Below are 18,846 nucleotides of genomic sequence, written 5' to 3'. Positions count from 1 at the left end.
TCCTGACTATCACCCCCCAGCAATGTACAGAGTCCCTGCTGACCTCCATTCTCAACATTCAGTATTACCCCACATCTTAGTTGTGGACAATCTAGTAGGTATCAGATAGTATCTCCCTGTGGCCCTACTTTGCATTTGCCTGATGACTGTGAGGCTGGATACTTCCTGTAAGTTTATGGGTCTTGTGTGTTTACCGTGAAATGCCTCTTCCGGCTGTCTGCCCATTTTTCTATTGTTTGCCTTTTCCTTATTGATTTATACACAAGCTTCCTTTTGGAGGAGGGTTTCCATTAGGAAAGGTGAGGAGAGGGGAAGAGGAAGGGGGGGTTAAGGCAACTTTTCTGGCCTTAAGTTTGGAGGACTGACCCGCACAGTTACTCTTTCAGGGGAGAAACAAAAAACCACGTTGGGTCCTCTGTCTCTTTCTGGAATCCGTGGGGCCAGGTACAATTCAGAATCTGCGATGTTTGGATTTCAGAAAGGGGACAAGGTGCCCTTTTGTAGACTTTGTACTGTCACAACCAGGGCCTGGCCAGGCACTGGAATCAAATACGTTAATATTTCTGCAGGAAAATGTATGATTTTCCACACCATGTGGAATAAACAAAGACTAGGAACACCTTGCATCAGGTCAGGTCAGGTGTTGCCACGAACAGAGTTATGAAAACACTTTCAGTTTGGGGGTCTCTGGGGCTTTCAAACTGCAGTAAGGGATTGTGCATGCAAACTTTTAAGTCAGGCCCTGCGGTGCCCCCTTTCTCGGCTAATCCCTTGATTGCTCCGCGAAGGTGATATTACCATCATGGTTTATGTGGAGAAAGATCGTGGAAGCTCAGTGAGGTTAAGAAATACAAATCCTGGACTTGGACTCACATCAGTCGGACTCCAAAGCTCACACGCCTCCAACTTTGCTGCTGTGCCTTACCCAACCCTTTGGGGGTGACTTCTTGGCTTCTCTGCACCCCAAGGCTCTGGAGTTTGAAAACAGAGTCACAAGCCAGACGAATGGATTGGGAAGGCAGAAGGCAGCTGGGAGCGAGTGGGTGGGAGGTCAGTTGGCTGAGCCAGACCCTCAGCCCAAAGCAGTGGGTGCTGGTGGCCAGAGCCTGGGACGCTCACCTCAAATCTCTGCAGAACTTCCCAAGTGTCCATCATGCTTTGACACTGATCGAACATTCAGCCAGGCCTCTACTCACCCCAGATTGAAGCCTAAAGGGTTGACACCACGCGGAGAGGCACTGACCAGAGATCCTAGTCTTCACTGGGGCAGGGGCTGAGAAAGCAACAAGTCTTCCCAGTATTTAAATCAGGGCTCGAGCACCTTTGCAGAGAATGGTGGGGAAGCCCCGTGATACTAGGCCACTGGCAGGGAGAACAAGGGGTGTACAGAGAGTGGTGGGTCACTGCTGCCCTTGGCCATCTCTCCTCCTGGTCCACTCACCTCTGGAAATTTGCAGGTTAGGTCTCCCAGGTTGTCTAAGGCTTGGATAGCTCTTTCTCTCCATCACTTTCTCATCCCTGAGAACTCCTACTCATCCTTTAAGATCCCTTCTAATTGTCCCCTGCTCTTTGGACTCAAAGTTATTCCCTCCCACCTCTACCTTTCCCAGAGCCCTTTGCTCTCACCCCTGGGATAGCCATTAGACCCGACTATAATCAGCCGTGAGTACATCTGTGTCCTCCACCACGGCTGGGGCCTGGCATGGAGTCTGGCCGAGAGTGAAGAATGAATGAAGGAATGAATGAATGCACCTTCTTGGCTAAGGGTTAAGATAGGTGGAAATGTTGGAAGGACTTTCGAGCCACCTCAAAAGCACCCTGCATGTAACTTGTGGAGGGGAGCATGGGGCGACCGTGAAGCCTGGTGGCTAAGAATGTGGGCTTGGATCGGAAGTGATGTTCTGTCCCCCCGCCCCCCGAGATGTTCTAGTCCCAGCCTGAAGTCATCTGCTTGGGAAGGGCCCTGGTTCCTTCCTCAGAGGGAGGCTGATGACTTCCAGCAGCTCTGGGTGCCTGACATTAGGGGGGCCCTTGTCTTAAGGGGGGTTTAGGCCACCTCTGGAAGGTATTAGCCCCACCGCTAGGAGACGGGGAGATTTTCCTCCTGTGCCCACACTCGATCTTCATTCACCCAGAAACTGCAGCTCCAACAGCTCTCAGGGACTCTAACCAGAGTCGCTCTGGAGAGCCAGTGGGTGGGGACAGGTCCCCTGGAAAGCCCTGTGTGGCCCAGCAGGGTTTCGGCTTCCACTGAAACCCGGAAACCCAGCCCTGCTCCCCTGCACAGGGGGCCAAGCTCTGGGGGATTTTATTCTTGAATTTCACTCCAGCTTAGCACACTAGCCCCTGTCCTGCCTCCAGGCCTCTGCTCGTGCTGTAGTCCCTGCCCAGAATGCCCTTCTGCCTCCTCGCACTGAGGCCACCTGCAGTAGGGAAAGAGTGAATACGGGGGACACACTTGGATTTGAATTCTGGGTCTGTCACGTCCAAGCTTTGTGCCCTTGGGCTAGTAACTTCCTTTCTCTGAGCCTCTTCATCAGGAAAATGGGTTTCATGGTAATACCCTCCTCACTGGGCTGTCATGAGGATTCTGTACAACAATGTCTATAAAACCCTTGGCACAGAGGAAATCCTTGGTAATTGTGGGTCTGTTCCCCCTGCCCCTGGGAAACACTCCTTGACCATCAAGGCCTGGCCCAAAAATCCCCTCCCCTGCAGTCACTTCCCAGGCTTTCTCTCCTCTGGGTTCCTTGAGGACACCCTTCGTGCCACCAGAGAGATGGGAGTTGAGCCAGCTCTTGACATCTGGGCCTCCAGGCTGGGCTCTGGGCTGCAGGCCGGCCGGGAGCTCCCTCACCTCCACCTTCCCGCAGCAGAGCCCAGAGGGGGTCTGGCCATGGCACCATCCCAGAAATGTTAATGGAGGTGAGGTGAGTTACAGAGACTTCTATTAAAAATAATGGTAACTAGGATTTGTTGAGCATTCACTCTATGTCCTGAGGTATTTACCAGGTGGCAATTAAGGCAGCCCAGGAAACCCTCTGTCTGGGTTCAAATCCTGCTTTGCCTCTTATGAGTCCTGTCCTTCTAGAAAGTTCCTTAACCTCTTAGACCCTAAATGTCCCCATCTCTAAAATGGGGACAGTAAGAATACCTTTGTCTGAGCATCATGAAGGAGATGAATTGACCACTATTAGAAACCCATGTAGGCACACAAGAAGCATTCACAAGTGACACTGATAGGACTCGAGCAATTTATAAACGTTTTTCACCTATCTTGTCTTTAAAAAGACCAACTGTTGTTTTTATTTTCATCACTAAAATTATATGTAATACAAAAGTTACAGGATTTAGAAAATAATTTCAAAAATAAAGAAAAAAACCACCCCTGTCATGTTACTGGTAACTATTGTTATTATCCTGTTAAGGAATCTTCCAGATATTTTGTTAGAGAGAAATATTACACACATATAGAAATGAACTGAGAGCGTTTCCACAATCCCCAGGCATCCCCACCGCCCGCGTTTAAGAAATGTTTACATTAAAAAAACAAGAAATGTTTACATTTTTTTAAAAGATCTTATTTATTTGTCAGAGAGAGTGAGCACAAGCCGGGGGAGCTGCAGGCAGAGGGAGAAGCAGGCTCCCCACTGAGCAACGAGCCCGATGTGGGACTCGATCTCAGGACCCTGGGATCATGACCCGAGCCGAAGGCAGATGCTTAACCAACTAAACCACCCAGGTGTCCCTTTTTTTTTTTTTTTAAGATTTTATTTAATAATCTGCTTTATCCACCTACTACGTGTATGTGCACACACATGTCTGGCACATATACACTTTTGTACTCGTTGACTCAGCAAGATCTTGGATACTTAACGTGGGTCAGCTGTTGGGTGTTTCTTGGGATGGGACTTCAGTCCTGGGAGGGTTTTACACCTGTGAGGTGGGGGAAGCAAGCCTGGCATATACTGAGACTTGCCCAACATCCCCTTAGCGTGGAGGAAGCTGGGTTTCGAACCCAGGCAAGTTTGATTCAAGCACCCTACCCAAGACCAGCTGAATCAGAGTTCTAGAGGAGGGACCCGACATCCACCTCCAGCACTCAGTGGTCTGAATTCCACAGGGAATGAAGCAGGTGCGGTCCGTGAAAGGCCCGTGTCGCTGGCCTGCTGGGCTCTCTTGGAACCCCATCCTTCCTGTTATCTCTTGGAATTTATATTGAACTACTCATGATCCTCTATGCTCAGTGGTGTCTCGTCTTACCATCTGGCACCTGCAAAGAAGGTATGTAGTCTGGCATGGGAACCTGAGCAAGCCTTAGGTCAGGACCACAGGAGCCTTTGTTTTTGGAGGAACTCCTGTTACCATGGCAACCGCAGGCCACCTCTCATCTCCAGGACCACCGGATGCCATGCTTGCAGAGCCAGGGAAGGCGGCAGCAAGATGTGAGTGTGGGGCAGCTCTGCTAAGGTTCATAAGAAAGATGGAGAGGAAGGAGGAAAGAATGCAGTCTTTGGGGAACGGGAATAGTCCTTTTGCAGAGGAGAAGGCTGAAGGGCCCTCAGAGTCATCGTTATGCCTGGGACGGAATGTGTAATCGATGGCCAGATGCCCTCCCCTGTGCGCTTGGGACTGGACAAGAGAGAGTAGGCCAAAGCCTCAGGCTGCGGGATGATAATGACAGCAGCGGTATACCACGTCCTAGGCATCTCACCTCCATTCTTCATGCAGCGCTCAGGGCAACACGCTGCAAACCCGGCATCATATACAGTGCCGGCTTCAAATCGAGTCTGGCAGGGCTCAGAGACCTTCCCAAGGTCACACAGCCAGCGATCAGCAGAGAGGGCTCGGGCCACTATTCTGTCTGTCCCCCAAGTCTGCATTCTGAATTATGAAAAAAGGATTTCCGAAGAGATGCACGGGTGCGTGGGAAAGGCCATGGACCCTCCCACTCCCAGGATCTTCCTGCCTCACGCATCTCCCAGGCACCTGCCCCAGTCACGCACGTGGTGAACAGTCAGAGGGTGTTAATGGAATTGAACGCAGGCCAGCCACAGACTCGTTTCTCGGCTCCCAGCATAATGTCACTCACATCCCCTCGCTTTCTTGAGCAAGAGAGGGGAGAATGGGGGAGTTCCAGAAATCTAACAGACCCCAGAGCCCGTTATGTTGCATTATTCTTATGGTGGCGCTTCTCTTTCAGTGGAGGTTATGAATTGTTGTCCTTGACTCCCCGTGGATTTGGTGGTGGAGGAGGTGAATTCCACCAGGGCAGGTAGGGAGGATGCTGCGCATGCAAACATCCTCTGTCGTGTGGCAGGGTGACCCAAGAAAGGTAAAAAGGCTAGATTTCTCTGACATTTAACCATGCTCCCCCCTCCACTTCCATCACACTGGGGAGTAGGGCTTCAATATATGGATTGGGGTGGGGGAGACAAACATCCAGTTTGTAGCATGCACATTGAGTTTCCTTTGTGTTCCCGAGCTTTTCCGAGGTAGAAGAGGAGAGAACAAAAACTGTCAAAGTAAACTAAGGCCAAAACACCAAGTCACTGACTTGTTTTTAGGTTCCAAGGGGAGAGAGGTCACCCCAACCTTCCTGGGTTCGGAGAATCACAGCAGGTGCTGCCTGATCTATTCCGCACAGCCACCTGACACCAGTCACCTCTGTGAACGAGGGCCATGCTGTCCAACCAAGCCCCCGGGCCAGCCTCAGTCTCTGTGTCAAAGTAAACTCAGCCCAACTGGGTGTCACGACCCCTCCAAGTCCCTTCAGAGACGGAACACCGTTAGCTACTCCCAATCAAGTTCAAAGTTACTTTGTGTGAGCCAGCACCATGCTTCTTTCCAATTTTAATGGAATTATAGATTGTTCTGTTTTTCTTTCCAGTTCTATGGATCGCTCCCCATTAACAACTTCAAGGAAAGTTCTTAAAAGGAAAACATTCACACAGTCCCAGCCCCCTCCCTGTCAGGGCACCTCCCCCAAATGCCTCTGGTTCTGTTGGTGGTTGATTCTCTTTCTCCTCAGAGTTGAAGCAGGGGCTTCCAAGGGTGCCGGAGCCAGCCTGTGTTGGAGAGCCGGTGCAGAAGGGGCAAGGCAGCTCGCGGCCACGGGAGGGCAGGGGGACAAATGTCATCCCAGGGGCCCCTGCCGGGGGAAGAATGGTCTCCTCATTGCAGCTCATCCTTGGCGTCAGGACCCCTTTTGGAAATTAGTCCCTGGGGCTTGAGTGCTGGGCTGTATCGCCATTGGGGGTTGAGCTCTTGTTGCTACGTTCGGGGCTTGCTGAGCAGTGCAGAGTTGGAAGGAGTCTAGAAGACCATGCCCCCCGCCGGCTTGTGAGAACTCCCAGCCCCCCACCCTCGGCATGGTCACTGAAGCAAAAACCAGGATGCTGGATTCCAACCTGTGGAGTAGAGCGGTTAAGAGTGTGGTCTCTGGAGCCAGATAGCCTGTGTTCAAATCCCAGCTCCACCTTTTTCTAACTGTGTCATCTTGGGCAAATTACTAAATGGACTTGTGCCTCCGTTTCCCCATTCCGTGGGCTTGCTGTGGGAATTAAACTAAATTAATCCATCTCAAGTATTAGAAAAAGACCACTGTCCTGGGAGTTTGACTCGCTGTGGGCTTTGGGGTACACTTCCTTGCCCCGGGACCTCAGATTTTGCATCAGTTCAATGAGATCATAGGCCTGGGCAGTAATAATAATCACGTCTGCATGGTCTCAACAGTTTACAAAACACTCGCTCACAAAATCCTTCTGAGAGAAGCACTATGAACTCCAGCTTACGGAGGGGAGAATCAGGCGTACATGTCTAAATGACTCCTTGATGGTTAAGGAGGGCAGGGCCGGGACTCCTGTCCAAGCCCGTGGGTGCGAGGCGCACGTTCTCCCCCATACCACGCTGTCTGATACAAATATGATGAGAACCACATTTGTCATTTTAAATTTTCCAGGAGCCACATTTTAAAAAGTAAAAACAAACGGATGAAATTAACATAATGATATATTTTATTTAATCCAGATGTCCAAAATATCATTTCAACATGCTGTCAATATAGAAAGTTAACAATTAACTATTTTCCATTCTTGGTGTTGCTTTTTTTCCTTACCAAGTCTTTGAAATACGGTTTGCGGTTGGCGCTTAAAGCCAACCTCAATCCAGACATTAAAGTTTCATCAGCAGGACTTAATCTGTATTTAGATTTCACAAAATTTACTAAGGAAAAGGTAGATTTGCAGGTCTATGTTGCTCGAACATTTCTTTGAAATTTTCCAATGACTGGATTGAATACCAGTTTTTTAAAATTAAATTTAAATGAATTGAACTGAATAAAATGAAAATTTTAACCATATTGGACAGCACAGCACTACATAATTGTCCATTTCGGACAAAATGATCTCTGACATGTCCAGATTTCTACTGCTCTGCTGCATTTGTACATAAGAACTCTTTGCATATGATGAACCTACCCCTGAAACGATAGACTGAGAGTATGGGACAGATTTCCCATCTATCTTGATAGGATGTTGGAAGTTGTACAATGTAGTGGTTTAAAAGAGTGGCTTCTAAAGCCAGACTGCCCAGGTTCTGGTCTTGCCTCTAATACTGACCAGATTGGGTGACCCTGGGTGACTTACTTAACCTCTCTGTGTTGCAGTTTTCTCTGCGATGACACAAGGATTCTAATAGTACCCACCTCATTGGGTAGTTGTGAGGATTCAAACAGCTACTACAAGTGGATAATGCACAATGTTATCTTCTACGGGGCATACAGTGAGTGTTCAGTAGATGTTGTCTTTCATTATATAATTTATCTAATTATAACAGAAGAATGGAAGGACTAGAAGAGACCAGAAAGCTATCAACCTGTTGTCTTGCAAGTGAGAAAACAGGTCCGGGGAGTATAAAAGACCCAACCAGGATCACACAGAAAGCTAATGGTAGAAATCAGCCGGGACCCACTTCCTCAACGCTCAGCCCAGTGACCCAGGGATGTTGACATTTACAGGAGAGGAAACACCTTGGCCCACGGAGCACACGGGCTCTTCATTTCACCCCCAGGAGCAAGGATGGCTCTGGCTGACATGGCCACATCGTGCCTGGCCCTCTCCGCAGGCTCGGGAGAGCAGAACGTGTGGACAGTTGGTTTAAAACTCATTGTTAGTACTGTGAGCTAGCCACGTGTTCCCCCAGGAAGAAAAGGCCTGTTTGTTTCTTTGGAGACCTTTAATTTTTATTTTGTTGTAGAAGATGTTAAAAATTTAGAGCTACAAAAGGAGAGAGAAAACAACAAAACTCCCTGTATGGGTATATTTCTTGCTAGTGTTTATATTTTTCCTATGCTTTCTTCTGTAGTAGAGATTGAATTTCATTTATTTATATCCTTTTAGCATCTCTTCTGGGCAAGGCACTGTGCCAGGTGCCAGGGATATGGGAGTGAACAAAATAGAAACAGTCCCTGCCCCCAAGACCCTGAGAATCCAGAGGGACCGATGCGAGTCAACAGCTCGTCACCGAAAGCACTGTAATTGTATGTGGCCAGGGCCACAGAGGAAAAGGGTCCCAGGGTTCGAGGGGAGGACAGAATGGGGGACCGAACCTGGGCTCCTTCTGGGTCCTGGGAGACCTTCAGAAGCTTGACACCAGGCTGCGCGGGGGCGGGGGCTGGAGGGGAGTGCACCACCATATTTATAGCTTTCCCCACATCATTAAAAATTCTTTGTGAATATATTTTTTAAAGATTTTATTTATTTGTCAGAGAGAGAGCGCGCGATCCGGGGAGGGGCAGAGGGAGAGGGAGAAGCAGGCTCCCCGCTGAGCAGGGAGCCCGATGTGGGGCTCGATCCCAGGTCCTGGGGAACATGACCCGAGCCGAAAGCAGATGCTTAACTGACTGAGCCACCCAGGCGTCCCTCTTTGTGAATATTTTTTGTGAACATTTTTAATGTGGATCTTCCTAACCAATCCCTCACTTGCTTTTAGACAATTCCGTTGTCTCCAGCTTCGGGGGGGGGTGGGGTCATGGTTTTACTATGAGAAATGACATAGGGGAAGACCATCTACCGTGCAGCGAATCTAAGTTCTGGCTGCAAGAAGAGTCCTCTCATTTTGTGCTCATGATGAGCTGCAACGGGGTTCCTATTGTTCCCAGTTTGCTGAGCAAGTGCCCGAGGCTAGGAGAAGTTAAATGATCTGCCTGAGTCACACAGTTTGAAAGGGGCCCAGTTGGAGAAAGGAATCTAGAATGTTCCAGTTCTGACAGGTGTACTCTAATCTCTGTGGGGTAATCCAGGTTATTTCTATAGGATAGGTTCCCAGGGACATTGGGGCTGTTGCTGTGGGAACCAGGATTCTGCCATCCTAATTTGTGGGCCTCTGAATTCTCGTTCTGAATATTACATTAGCCATGGAGTCTGTGCTCTGAATTCTGAGTCCCCGCCAGGGGGTCAGGCTGGGCAGCCAACCAGGGAGTTGGTGACAGGCAATTCTAGGCCTGATGACTTTCCGTCTGAGTGATGGAGTGGCCCAGATGGATGCTTGTAGGAGAGCCGTTCTGCAGGATGAGGGTGGGCGTGCATGTGCGCGTGTGCACATCTGGGTGTGAGTCCACGGTATCTGCCCAGGGGAGGCTGAGACTGTGTAGTAGCCATGTGAGTCTGTAGCTCCTAGCAGTCAGGCCAGGCCAGGCTGGGCTCCAGTAACAAGCACAGCCTGAAATCTTCACGGTTTAACCGACTAAAGATTCACTTTCTGGTTTGGGGGCTTTTTTGGGTTTTGTTTTTTTTTTTTTTTTTTTGGTTTTGTGGGGGTGTTTTTTGTTTTATTTTGGGAGGGGGCACCCGGATCTGAACAGGAATACGGGTTCACTTCTTACACAAAATTCTAGCGGGGTCAGCATCCGCCTCCATCTTGCAGTTGCATCAGGGCCTCAGATCCTGGCACCACAGCAAAAAAAGAGATGGAGGACACGCACTTGCATCTTACCCATGTTGGCCCGTCAGCGAGCACACGTCCTTCTTCCAGACAGCAATGGCCCAGCCTGAGTATGAGACCCTGAGTGCAGCAGAGCTCCTCGGGGAGCGCCACAGTCTCTGCCTCAGCCCTCCCTTTGTGCTTCTGCCAGCAGGAATATCCCCGCCAGGCAAGGAGCTGACTCCCCGCAGACAGTTCAAATCCAGGTCCTGCTTCTTGCTGAGCTGCGTGGCCTCAGGCCATGGGTCAGTCAGGGACCCAACAGGAAATGGGTGGCACTATCAAAACAGGAGCATTTGAAGGGGCGTATTTACAAAGGGCAAGGTAAGCAAGACCTGGAAGCCGAGGAGCAGTTGCCACCCCGGGGGCCCAAGGAGGCAAGGGCAGGGAGCAGTCAGTGAGACCAGAGGAGAGAGTCAAGGAGACGAGGGATCACCTTCAGGTGGGGGAGCTCACAGAAAAGGAGAATAAGCACCCCCCCCTCCACACTCCTCCCTCCCTCCTATGTCTGCTGTGGCTCCCTATTGGCTGAGCCAGGCAGAAGCAGAAGGGCCCAGGAAGTTGCTGATTTAGTCCAAACAAATCAGCCCATCAGGGCCGAGCAGACAGCGGCTCTGGAGGGACGAAGGGGCATCACCTGGCACAGGAGATGGATTTCTATCTTTGGGCCCCGCTTTCCGAGTTTGTAAAAAGTGAATGTTCATATCTACCTCCTGGCGTGGTTGAGGGGAAAAGGAATAATGCATGTGAATAATAAGTGCTGACATATGTTCAGCTCTCGGCAAGTGTTGAGTTTTTCAGTATCTGAAAGCGCTTTACAGTTGGATGGTCCCACCCCACGATGCACCAATCACCCTAAAGTCTGGTAGGAATTTCTTTGTTTGTTTCTTTTACGATTTTATTTATTTATTTGAGAGAGAAAGCACAGAGGGAGAGTGTGAGGGAGAAGCAGGCTCCCCGCGGAGCAGAGAGCCCAATGCGGGGCTCGATCCTAGGACCCTGGGATCATGACCCGAACCGAAGGCAGACACAATCATCTGAGCCACCCAGGCGCCCCTGGTATGAATTTCTCAAACAGATTTTCCAAACGAAAATGTTTTTCCTAACAATAACTCCCATTTTTGAGCTTTTTCTGTATGTCAAGTATGGTACAGACATTGACTCCTCTTAGCACAACACAACCCCTAGGTGCTGTGGCCAATAAATTGGGACTCTGGCCAAGAGAGCTTGGTAACCCATCCATAGTCACTCAGCCAGTAAGTAGGTCTGGCCCCAAAGCCCACAGTCGTTCCTCCCTGCTCTACTCTGATTTCTGAGGGCGTTTGTACAATTCAAAGACGAAGCAGAAGATGCTGCCGCAACAGAGCTTGAGAATTTCCCTACCCTCAATGAGGCAACTCTGCCCAAGGCCCAGGACCATGGTCGTTCAAAGTCCCCATGTAGCCCCAGCTCCAGAAAGTGGCCCCTGACCTTCAAGGCACCTCTGTGCCTCTACCTCTGAGCTCGCTCACCCACCGGCTGCTGCTGGTTCATTCCAGGTCACCCGACTCCAGCTCCATCTGACCAGCCCAACACCAGCAGTGCAGAGACCCTGCCCTTGGAGCCAGGTGAGGAAAGAATCCTTCTGGGGGCCCACAGCCTGCTTTCTGACACCAGGCAGGCGGTATCCCGGGTGATGGGGAAGGAAAACGGACTTTTAGGGTGTCAGGGAGGCTCCCTAACTTCAGACAACACTTCTTCCTGGCTCAATGCCCGAAGGGCCACCATTCCATCCACTCTGAAAGCTTAGAACTACCATCTTCAAAAGGCCACTGATCAAATGTCACATACTTGTGGGCAAAATGTTCAGTGAGCATTTTAAGGGGATTTGTTGAGAACAAACTAAAGGACTCTTGGTGGGGGTGGTGGGGTTCCATCAGGTGGGTCCTTGATTAACTCCACAGGTATTTATTAAGCAGCTCCTCTGTGCAAAGCTGCGTGCCACCCTGGGGGTGCAATCCCAGGCAAAAATGGGCAGGTGGCTCCCCAAGGAGGGTATCTGGGGAAGGGAGACCCACCGTCCCAAGCAACCTGGCTTCAACCCCATCACCAACCCCGTATCCACCCCCCAGGGTTTCGAGGTCATGGTGGCACCCTCCAGAACAGCAGAGGGGGAAGCGTGGCACCCACAGTGCCAAGGAGGGCCCCCGAACCCAGAACTCTGCCCTTCTTTCATGCCAGGGTACCCTGGAGAAAGGGGCAAGAGAGGGAGGTTTGTGGGGACTGGACCCCTGGTTCTCTGTCACCCCACACCTAATGAAGGCACCCTAACCTCTACAGTCGCCCTCAGCCCCCTTCTCCAGACGCTAAGGAGAACCAGGTCAGGCCTCAAAGGGGCCTCGGGGATGAACCAGCCCAGCCCCATTTTGCAGATTGGAAGGCTGAGGCCCAGGGCCCAGTGGGATATTGTCCAAGATAACCCGGTGGAGCTCCCCTGGCAGCCCTCATCCCCACCCCCATCCCTGAGACCTGCCGCGGGGTGGGTGGAGGCCTCAGCGGGCGTCTGGCTATTCCAGGACAGCTGCTGGGGGTCCGTCTGGTGAACGGGAGCAGCCGCTGCAGTGGGGCAGTGGAGGTCTGGCTCGGGCTGTCCTGGGAACCGGCCTGCGGGGCGCTCTGGGACAGCCTGGCCTCCGAGGCCGTGTGTGGCGCGCTGGGCTGCGGCGGGGCCTGGGAAGCCACCCAGCTCACCTTGCCATCCCTGGAGCTGACGCCTGCGCCCGGCGCCGGGAACACCAGCAAGACCACGAACGCCACCCTGGCCCTGGCGCCCGCCGTCCTGTGCAGAAGTGCCGAGTGGCAACTCTGCAAAGTGGTGGAGCATGTGTGCGACAGCAACGGGAGGCCGGCCAAGGTCACCTGTGCGGGTACGAGCAGACCACCCCCTGCGCCCTGCCTGCCCTACCCTCAGGCTTTCAGCCATTGCTCCTCACTCCTGTCCCCAGTCCTCGCCACCGGACCCGAGCCTTACCCTCCAGACTTCACCCCCGCCCTCCACCCTACCCTCATCGCAAACACAGCTGGTTCCCACGCTGGAGGACTGCAGCGCTGCCTCGTTTCCAGCTCTGAGCACATCCTCTGATCTGGCCCCCAGGCCTCTCTCCCTACTAGATCTCCAGTTTGACCACTTGGGTCCCCAGTCCTACCTGGGTCTCTGGCCCTTACTTACGGGTCCCGCGCCTTCTCTCGCTTAGGACCTCTATCTCTGCCCCTATCCCCCATGTACATAAATATGCCAGGTTCCCCAGTGTCCCTTAGCATTGTCACTTTCCAGCCCCCACCTGCTCTTCAGGCCCCGCCCACCAGGTCTCTAGCCCCCCCCACCAGTCTGCAGCTCTCCCCCCCAGTCCCCCCTCCCGCGCCCCCCGCCGCAGCCCTGAGGCTTCCCCCGGCCCGGCCACCAGGTTACTAGCCCCTCCCACCGGCTCCATAGCCCGCCCCCTCCCCCTCAGGTGTCCAGTCCTGCCTGCAGGTCCCTAGTCCTGAGGGGTCCCCCACATCTGCCCACTAGGGCCCCAGTCCTAACAGGGTTCCCCAATCCTGCCCACCGAATTACCAGCTCCTCTCATTGGATCCACAGCCACCACCACCCTCCCAGCCCTCCCTTCCTCGACCACCCACCAACGCTTTCCCCTCCTTCCCCAGAGAACCGCGCCGTGCGGTTGGTGGGCAGTAGCAGTCAGTGCGCAGGCCGCGTGGAGATGCTAGAGCAGGGCCGGTGGGGTTCGGTGTGCGACGACACGTGGGACCTGGAGGATTCGCACGTGGTGTGCCGGCAACTGAACTGCGGCTGGGCGGTTCAGGCCCTGCCCGGCTTGCACTTCGCCCCTGGCCAAGGACCCATCCACCGGGACCAGGTGAACTGCTCAGGGGACGAGACCTACCTGTGGGACTGCCCGGGGCTGCCAGGAGACGGGTACTGCGGCCACAAGGAGGACGCCGGTGTGGTGTGCTCAGGTCAGCAGGCGGCGAGGGTATGGGTCAGCCACCAGGCCTTACCGTGGCCGGGTGCGGGGAGGGATGGCCTCGGCTGGTGCGAGGTCAAGTCCACCAGGGAAGGTAAGACCCAGGCAAGCGCCATCTGGGGGAGAGAGTGATAAATGCCCTAGGAAAGGAGTTTAGAGGTAGGGGGCAATCCAGAGGGGGAGGGACAAGCCTGCCCACCTCCTGGAGGAAACCACATTAGAGGGGAGACTCTTCCCCAGTGTGAGTTGGTCACCTGGTTCAGAGCAGCAAGCAGAGACAGAGGCGGGGAGGCCCCTGAGGAGGCGGTCAGCAGTCCGGAGGAGGCCATGAAGTTCTGGTCCAGCCAGGGCTTCTCTTTAATGTGCACAGGAATGGGGAGGGGAGGCTGTCTCGATATAGATTCTGATTCAGTAGGTCTGGGCAGAGTCTGAGATTCTGCATTTCTGCCGAGAGTCCATGCCAAGCTGATGCTGCAGGTCCGCAGACCACAGTTTGAGTAGCAGGCATGCAGTGCCAGCCCGAGCAGATGGAGCAGATGAGAGGGGGATGCAGACGTAGGAGGGAAAGCACACAGGATCTGGAGACCGATTGGCCGTAGGGTGTTTGCATTCCTGAGTCTGGTCTGGTGGGGGTTTCAGCCCAAAGGATCCTGATCTGACTCTGCCCCCGTGCCCCACCTCTCCCCTGCAGAGCACCAGTCCTGGCGCCTGACTGGGGGCCGTGACCCCTGCGAGGGGCAGGTGGAGGTCCATTTCCGTGGGGTCTGGAGCACAGTGTGTAACAGTGAGTGGTATGCGCCGGAGGCCCATGTGCTCTGCCGGGCCCTGGGCTGTGGGACCATGGTCGGAATACCGAGCGGGCTGCCCCACTCCCTGCCGGGCAGAATGTACTACTCGTGCACAGGAGAGGAGCCCACCCTCTCCGACTGCGCCTGGCGGTTCAACAACTCCAACCTCTGCAGCCAGTCGAGCGCAGCCCAAGTCGTCTGCTCAGGTACCCCTCCTCCCCACCCCTACCTCACCCTCTCCCCCAGATTTGCACCAGGAATTCCACCTGAATCCGAAGCCTAAGAACTTGGACTAGGTCAGGGATGACAATTGCTGGCGTCAGTCACTTACCATGTCCAGGAAGACAGGGCTAATTAATCAGGGCATTCTTGCCCACAGAGCCTCGACTCGGCCCCCACATATGTATTAAGGCCTTATTATATGCTAAGCAGGGATCCCTGTTGCCCGGAATTGGCTCAGGGGATGAAACCAGCTGCCATCCCAGGGTTGGTGATCATAGGTGGTCATAGCGAAATAATATTTGGGAGACAGGGTCTGGAGCCCCGATCATGTGGCAGGCACTGGGGAGCACCTGATACCTCTTTTTTTCAGCTAAGCCTCATGTCCACGCTATGAATTGGATTCTGCCATATTTCACCAAATCCCAGGTGGCATTGATATGTCACCCTATTATTATTTTATGTCCCATAAAGGACGAAACTGCTGCCAAAATAAGCTCACAACATGTCATCAATTGTAGCAATTGATGCCATCACCCCAATTTCAGAGGAGTTAAAATGTGAAAGAGCCAGAGCATTAGACCCAAAGAAACATGGTATTAATATCCCTATGGAGTTCAGGCACCTGGCAATGAACTCCAGCTCTGGGGCTCACCCACTGGGAGGCTTCAGTTCCACGAATATGTGGATGCTGATCCTAGCCACTTCACAGGGTAGCTGGGAAATCAGATAATGCCCACCAAGGGGCTTTGTAAGCTCCATCCCTTACCTGTCAAATGATTATGATAATGATCATCATGTCAGCTTCCCAGCTCCCAAGGCCAATGTAAAGAGTGAACCCAATACTTTTTTTTTTAAGATTGTATTTATTTATTTGACAGAGAGAGAGAAAGAGAGAGAGAGCACAAGCAGGGGGAGTGGGAGAGGGAGAAGCAGGCTTCCTGCTGAGCAGGGAGCCCAATGCGGGGCTCGATCCCAGGACCCTGGGATCATGACCTGGGCAGAAGGCAGACGCTTAACGACTGAGCCAGGCAGGTGCCCAGAGTGAACCCAAGACTTAACAGAGAAAGGGATCTGTGGTGTGTAGCAGATTTTTACAGAAAGAAGAGATACTTCTTTTTATTAGCCTCTTATTCTAACCAAAGAAGATCCATGAGATCTTCCTTATTATGGGGGGTAGAAAAGGTAGGTTTCCTTAACCATATGCCGCGCCCCCCCCCCCCCCCCGCTTCCCATGGGACCACGCCCCTTGCTACAGGTTACTTGTCTGCTTGTTCAGTGTCTAACCCAAGGACTGGCACAGAGTAGGTGCTCAGTAATGTGTTGAGGGCATGAACGGTGTTTTCTGACAGGCTCCCGGAGTCTGCTCAATCTGTCCACTCCTGAAGTCCCTGCAAGTGTTCAGCCAGTCACCGTAGGTGAGTGTCACTTGGTTCACGGTTTCTCAGAGAGGTGGGTTCACGTGTGCAGGTGCATACCTGCGTGAACGCAGGTGTGCACCTGGGAGGGGCCCCGATGGTTCATCCCCCATCCCCCACCTCCAGACAATGCACTTGCCTCTCCCTCCGCCCCCACCCCACCCCACCGCTCTGTTCTGGGGGTGCTTTTGCTCCTCCCCCCTCCCCTCCCTGCCATGTCAGCTCCCCAGCTCCCAGAATCCTGGTACTTCACGGACAGGAGCCCACTCTCCTGTCAGCTCCTGTCGTGCAGGAGGATAGAGCTGGAGAGAGCCCGCACTGGTCTGGTTGGCCTCTGGCCAGTTGTAGGTGTGCCAAGGGTGACAGTGTGTTTCTCATACCCCGGGCACTGGCCCAGAGCTCTACCGACACTCTTTCCTGGCCCTGTAAGCCTCCCGGTGTCCCCATGGGGGGAGGTCTCCTTAGAGCCCTTACACAGAGAAAGAAGCTCAGGCTCAGAAGGTGAAGGCCGGCCAGCCAGCGTTGGCTGGAGTGTGCACCCAAGGCTCTGAGCCGTGCTCCTCTGCCTGCCAGCTATGGATTGTTTGGCTGACTCCAGGAAGACTCCCGAGGCTCAGATCCCAGCTGTACCTCCCCCTAGCTGTGAATGGTGGGCAAGTCTGAACCTCTCTGAGCCTCAGACCCCTTGGCTGTAAAATGGGGGAGATAATCATGGTAACTTTCTCCTAGCGCTGCTGTGAGTCTCCAGTGAGTTAATTTTTCTAAAGCCCTTGGAACAGGGCGGAGTCCACAGTGAGCAGTGTCTGAGTGTTAGTTATTCTCGTGATGATTGAGTCCAGGCGTGGAGCCCCTTGGCGACCCCAGGGTAGCTGGGCCAGCCACAGGGGCTGGCCCAGGTTCACGGGCTCTAGGCCGTCCCCTGCTTCCACCAGAGGAGGGTGGGCAGGGGCTTGGGGATGGAGTGGAGGGGCACCAAGTCTTGACAGAGAACCTGGCTATGGATGAGGGCATGGAGGGCACGGAGAGGGAATGAAATGCTGGTGAGCTCCAGCCAGGACCCTGGCCCGACACCCACTCACACTCTCTCTCTCTCTCTCTCTCTCTCTCTGAGGTCAGGGCGGGGAGCCCACCTCCCAGGACCACACTCTAGCCCTTGGCCCAACAACCCGGTCCTCAGCCCCTGTCCCTCTGGGCCCGAATTCACTGGTCTCCCCTTACCCCCCACAGCCCAGCCTCGCTCTTGCACCCACTTCCTGCTGCTAAGCGCAATTCCTAGGCTGGTCCAAGTCACCCCCTTTGCAGATGGAGGGGAAGGAAGAAAATGAGAACAGGGAAGGGGTCATCTCTGGGAGTGGGGAGCAGACACTATCCCCAGCCAGGGGATCGGGATGGTCACATCCCTCCGCCCCCTGTAAAGCTGTCACTACCCTTCATCCAGCCCTGTGGCCGATGCACCCCAGGCCTTATACACTGAGCAGGAGGTGGTTCCCGTCTCCCCCCTGACAAGGGCTCCCAGCACCTGCCCCACTTCAGCCTCTATCCAGGTTTTGGGTTCTTTTAAGCAGGGGTGGGGCCAAGAGAGAAGACTGTAAGCCACACCAGGGCTACAGGGCTGGGAGGTCCAAAGTCACGGCCCTCACCCCTACCCTCAGGGAATGCCTGTCTGGTAGGAAGGATGCATCCAGGGCACAGAAAGGAGATCTTGCTCTCCCGATGGCCTGTTTGCTGCCAGAGGTGGCTCCAAGTCACCTTCTCTGGGAAGCCAGCCTTGATCTTCCGCCCCAGAGAATTAGGTGCCCCTTGTAGGGCCTCATGCCTGCCCATACCTCCATCCCAGCAAGCATGGCACCATATTGGATTGAGCCAACGTATGGATCTCTCCACGAGACAGTGCCCTCAAGGCCTGTGATGCTGATGTCATATTTGTATCCCTAGGGCTTAGTGGGCACACAGTGGGCACTCAATAATTACTGAGCAGAGAGACAGATCCCTGTGGGCTGGTGGCCAGGGGAAAGTTTCCTTCAGTCAGTTATTCATTTATGCATTTCTTGAGCACCTACTAAATACAAGGCACCTAAAAGCAAATGGGTGAATTCGAAAAAAAGAAGAGGGGAGGAGGGTAGGTCCAAAAGGGAAGTGGGTGAGCACAAAGAGGCTGGAGAGGCAAGAAGGGCCAGGAGAAGTCTATGTCCATTCCTCTTTCTCCTTGACTTGGGGTTCTTGCTTCTAGAATCTTCTGTGACCATGAAAACAGAGGACTGGAAATCACGGGAACTAATGCTCCTCCTCTTCTGCATCGTTCTGGGGATTCTCCTCCTTGGCTTACTCATCTTCATAGCCCTCATCCTCTTGAAAGTTAAAGGAAAATACGGTAGGTACAGAGTTCTGGGAGCCACAGGAGAGGCTCAGAGAGGGAAAGAAGCAGGCCTGAGGCAT

At 53.1% G+C, this 18,846-nt stretch overlaps 1 protein-coding gene across 4 annotated transcripts in view; it reads left to right on the top strand.

The window, feature by feature from the left end:
- The window catches only part of CD6 (CD6 molecule), a 36,017-nt gene that overhangs the window by 11,359 nt on the left and 5,812 nt on the right, over positions 1-18,846 (top strand). For all 4 annotated transcript variants that reach the window (XM_028117924.2, XM_028117923.2, XM_028117922.2 and 1 more), the window contains exons 2-7: positions 11,520-11,588; positions 12,537-12,887; positions 13,666-13,977; positions 14,677-14,979; positions 16,345-16,410; positions 18,641-18,781. In XM_028117924.2, coding sequence (XP_027973725.2) covers positions 11,520-11,588; positions 12,537-12,887; positions 13,666-13,977; positions 14,677-14,979; positions 16,345-16,410; positions 18,641-18,781 — 1,242 coding nt within the window. The remainder of the gene's footprint in view (positions 1-11,519; positions 11,589-12,536; positions 12,888-13,665; positions 13,978-14,676; positions 14,980-16,344; positions 16,411-18,640; positions 18,782-18,846) is intronic.

The sequence above is a fragment of the Eumetopias jubatus genome, unplaced genomic scaffold (genome assembly GCF_037043125.1).
Source record: "Eumetopias jubatus isolate StellerSeaLion01/CBP00866 unplaced genomic scaffold, mEumJub1_p1.0 scaffold_13, whole genome shotgun sequence".
Lineage (NCBI taxonomy): Eukaryota > Metazoa > Chordata > Mammalia > Carnivora > Otariidae > Eumetopias > Eumetopias jubatus.
The sequence above is the reverse complement of the archived record's forward strand: the minus strand, read 5'-3'. Positions and strand labels throughout refer to the sequence as shown.